Source organism: Carassius carassius, chromosome 28 (assembly GCF_963082965.1).
Source record: "Carassius carassius chromosome 28, fCarCar2.1, whole genome shotgun sequence".
NCBI lineage: Eukaryota > Metazoa > Chordata > Actinopteri > Cypriniformes > Cyprinidae > Carassius > Carassius carassius.
The window spans coordinates 26,521,264-26,525,190 of NC_081782.1; the positions used below are offsets into that span (position 1 = coordinate 26,521,264).

The window sequence follows — 3,927 nt, forward strand, 5'->3', positions numbered from 1 at the left end:
GCATGTCCACATGTACAATGCATAAACACAGAATATTCAAATAAGATTTTTTTTTTTGGGGGGGGGGGGGGGTTTAACTGTATATTTGTTATTATAAAGTTGAAATATTAAACTTTCACATTTAAACTGCATATTGTTACAGCTGGACTTATAGCAAAAAAAGAAAGAAAGAAAGAAAGACATGTTTAAACAGTTAAGTACTAAGGCCATAAGTCTTTTATTGAATATTAGAGTTGAAATTGTTACAGAACATCAAGGAGATCATTAATTTTCTGAAGACATCAGAAGTATGGTGTTTGTACCTCATTGTTTAGGACTAAATAAATAATTTCAGAAAATGATACTTAACAACACTGTAAAACCAGTAAGTAGCTTTTTAACCAGTAAATAGATTTAAGTACTCATTCTAGAAAATTGCCAACTTTTGACCGCCAAAACAAGCATGCAATGTTTTTGCGAATTTCTGGTAAATTTAAGCCATAAATAAGGGGATTTAGAACAGGAGGGATAACCAAAAATTCCACTGAAAAAATGATAGCCACAATCTTAAATTTTTCTGAATCATACCGACTTAAAGCAATATCACAAAATGAAGCTATAGAGTAGTTGACAAAGCTTATAATATGAGGAAGACATGTTTGTAATGCTTTGCCTCTAAATTCTTTGGAGCTTTTTTGACAAATGATCAAAATTCTGACATAAGTATAGAAGATAAATAAGGCAGGGAGAAAAACTATTGTTGTTGTGGAAAAAAATCCAATTATGTTGTTACTCAAGGTGGAAGTCCCACAAGACAGTCGGACCACAGACCAGTTGGAGCAGTACAGTCGTGCTATGTCAGTCCCACACAAAGGCAACCTGGATGAGAAGAAAATAACCAGACCTACAGAAAGCACTGCATAAAGTGATGCTAGTGCCATGTACAGTGTTGTCAATTTTAAGGTCATAATTTTATGATATTTTAAAGGATTGCATATGGCAACATATCTGTCATATGCCATCAGAGTTAATATGGTATATTCAGACATTCCATAAGTATAAATCGTAAAAATCTGAACGAAACACGCTGGCCTAGAAATCGTATTTGTATCAAACAGGAGATCAACCATTAGCCTAGGGAAGAAACCGGCTGAGCCACAGAGATCATTGACAGATAAACAAGATATCAGTATGTACATTGGCTCATGAAGAGATCTCTCTTTAAAGACCACAAACAAAATTATGCCATTAAATAATATGATTGCTAAATAAACTGTAAGTGTCAATATTAGGATAAGATATCTCATGTGAACAAAGTCCTTGAACAAAGTGAAATAAAAATATGAAGGCATGGTTCCATTTTCCATTTGGTGATAAAAAATATCAAGAAGTGAAAGTGCCAATAAAAATAAATATCTGGATTCAGTTTCTGTCTGTTATTTGAAGAGTAAAGCATCCAAGTGGTTGTTGATGACCCTTGTTCAGTCTAAAATGTTTAATTTGCCTCAGTTAATTTTTAAAGTAACAATCAAGGTGATAACAACTGAATGTTGCCTCTGATCTGAGGCAACTGCTAAATTTGCTGTAGGCAGATTATATAACAAGAGCTGACGCCATCTGTGTCTTTACAAACTGTACACAAGAGAATTGGCCACATTCATTTTTGCTGTTCATTAGGTTCATCAACTAAAATTTAAACTTTTATGTTTTACAGGATGGTAGTTGGTTTTTATTTGATAGCATAAGTTTGGGGTAAGAACAAGTGTAATACATGTGTAACTTGAATGAGCAATAAATTATGCAAGTAGAGAGGAAAATGGCACAGATAACTTTAAACTACACAATATGTCAGACTGAATCTAGCTATACAGTCATAGCCATAAGTTTTGTCAGTGACATAAATTTTTCTACTTAAGCTGTCATGGTGTTCATTCACATTGCTTCTAGATTATTGTGTAGAGTGATCAAATGCATTTTAAATAATTGCTAAAAGCTTCATTGAGTAAAAAATTAATAAATTAACTTTTCACTAAATAAATAAATAAAAATCACAGTTTTTTTTAATCCTTACATAAAATGACCAACAGCACAACTGAAAGTGTAAATGAGTACTAGTCAGGTACAGTGGTGTATAAAGTACCTGAAAGCCATACACGAGTAAAATCCGACATTCAGATGGGTCCTTTGAAGTGGCCAGTTGTGAGAACTTTGGTTTGGAACAACCCTTCAATATGGTGGCCATGATTTCTTTCACTCAGAAGTGCCCTTCGTAGAGCGATATATACGTTTTGGAACGCACTGATCATTAATGAGTGAAACACTAAATAATTTTTAGCAACCAATTCGTTCAAAAACTGAATCATTAAATAAGTAAACTCTGTCCATTGCTCAGAGACACAAAACAGTTCAGTGTGATCTTTGTTTGTAATTATTTGCATTAGCAATATTACCTCTAAAGTGTAAAGGCCAATTTATACTTCTGCGTCGAGGGTACGCCATAGTGTACGTCGTAGGCTACGCACGTAGGTGACGCCGTCGTGAGCATTTATACTTCTGCGTTATGTCTGCGTTGCTCTGCAGTTGCACTGCCGAAACGCTAGTTGGCGGGGGCGGGTTTTAATGTTCCACTGTGTTTAGATTCCTCGCGGGTGTTTTGAGTTTAGGCTACTACAACAAGCAATGCCGACTGAAAGAGAGCGGATCATGTTGGAGTTGGAGCTTATTGAGGTTGAAAAACAGTTAATTTTAGTGAAATTACTCAAATTAAAAGGCAGAAACGAGAGAAGGCGTCGGAGGAGATGGTACGTGCGACCCGTGAACCTGATGAGGCAGAAGGAGGGTGAATTTTCTGTGCTTGTCCGGCCACTGAGAGACATGGACGAGGAAATGCACTTCAGATATTTCCGAATGTCTGCAGGTAGATTCGACGATTTAGTTCGTCGTGTGCAGCCATTTATCGTACATCAGTGTACGCACAGTATGCCTGTAGACATTACGCAGAGACTGGCAATCACCCTTCGAGTTTTAGCTTCAGGTGGAAGCCAACAGGCTGTAGCAGCTAGCTACAAACTGTCGTCCAGCACAGTGTCTTCCATAGTCGCCGAGGTATGTAAAGCTTTGTGGAAAGCACTGCAGCCAGAGTTTCTTCCCTGCCCTTCAGTCGCCCAATGGGAAACTAATGCTGCCGATTTTTGGCGACTGTGGAACTTTCCGAACTGTGTTGGCAGCGTAGACGGAAAGCATGTCAACATAAAAGCACCACCGCACGCAGGTAGCGACTACTACAACTTCAAGGGTGCACACTCCATTGTTCTGATGGCTACCTGTCATGCCAGATATCGCTTCACCATGGTGGATGTGGGGGGATACGGACGGGAAAGTGACGGTGGTGTCTTCAAGGAGAGCCGATTTGGTTCTAGGCTTCTTGAACACAAACTGAACCTGCCCCACCAGCCAATCTGCCTGGAACAGGAGTCAAAATCCCACATGTGATCATTGGTGATGCTGCATTTCCCCTACACAACAACCTCATGCGTCCCTTTCCAGGTATGTCACAGACAAGATTTATTTAATGTAATAGTACTTCATGTATGTGTATATATGGTGGTGAATTCAGGTTGAGTGGGACACTTTTTGCCATTGAGATAACTTGGAAAAAGTGTCCCAATCAACCTGAATTTTATATATATATATATATATATATATATATTCATTCCTGATCACAGCTACATTGACACTCAATGATTGCCTATCAATTAATACTGTTTTATTTTTCTACATAGGGATGAACCTACCAATGGATAAGCAGACCTACAATTACAGTCACTCCAGAGCCAGACGCGTGATTGAGAATGCATTTGGCATTTTGGTTGTAAGGTGGCGAATCCTTGGACGACCTCTAGAATGTCTGCCAGACAAAGCAGTTGATATTGTGAAAGCTTGTTCTGT

General features: G+C 38.0%; 1 protein-coding gene across 1 annotated transcript; it reads right to left on the reverse strand.

Moving 5' to 3' along the window:
- Positions 1-401: 401 nt before the first annotated feature.
- Positions 402-1,346, reverse strand: LOC132108505 (olfactory receptor 52K1-like). Its single transcript, XM_059515205.1, has one exon. The coding sequence runs from the start codon at positions 1,344-1,346 to the stop codon at positions 402-404; it is 945 nt and encodes a 314-aa protein (XP_059371188.1).
- Positions 1,347-3,927: the final 2,581 nt, after the last annotated feature.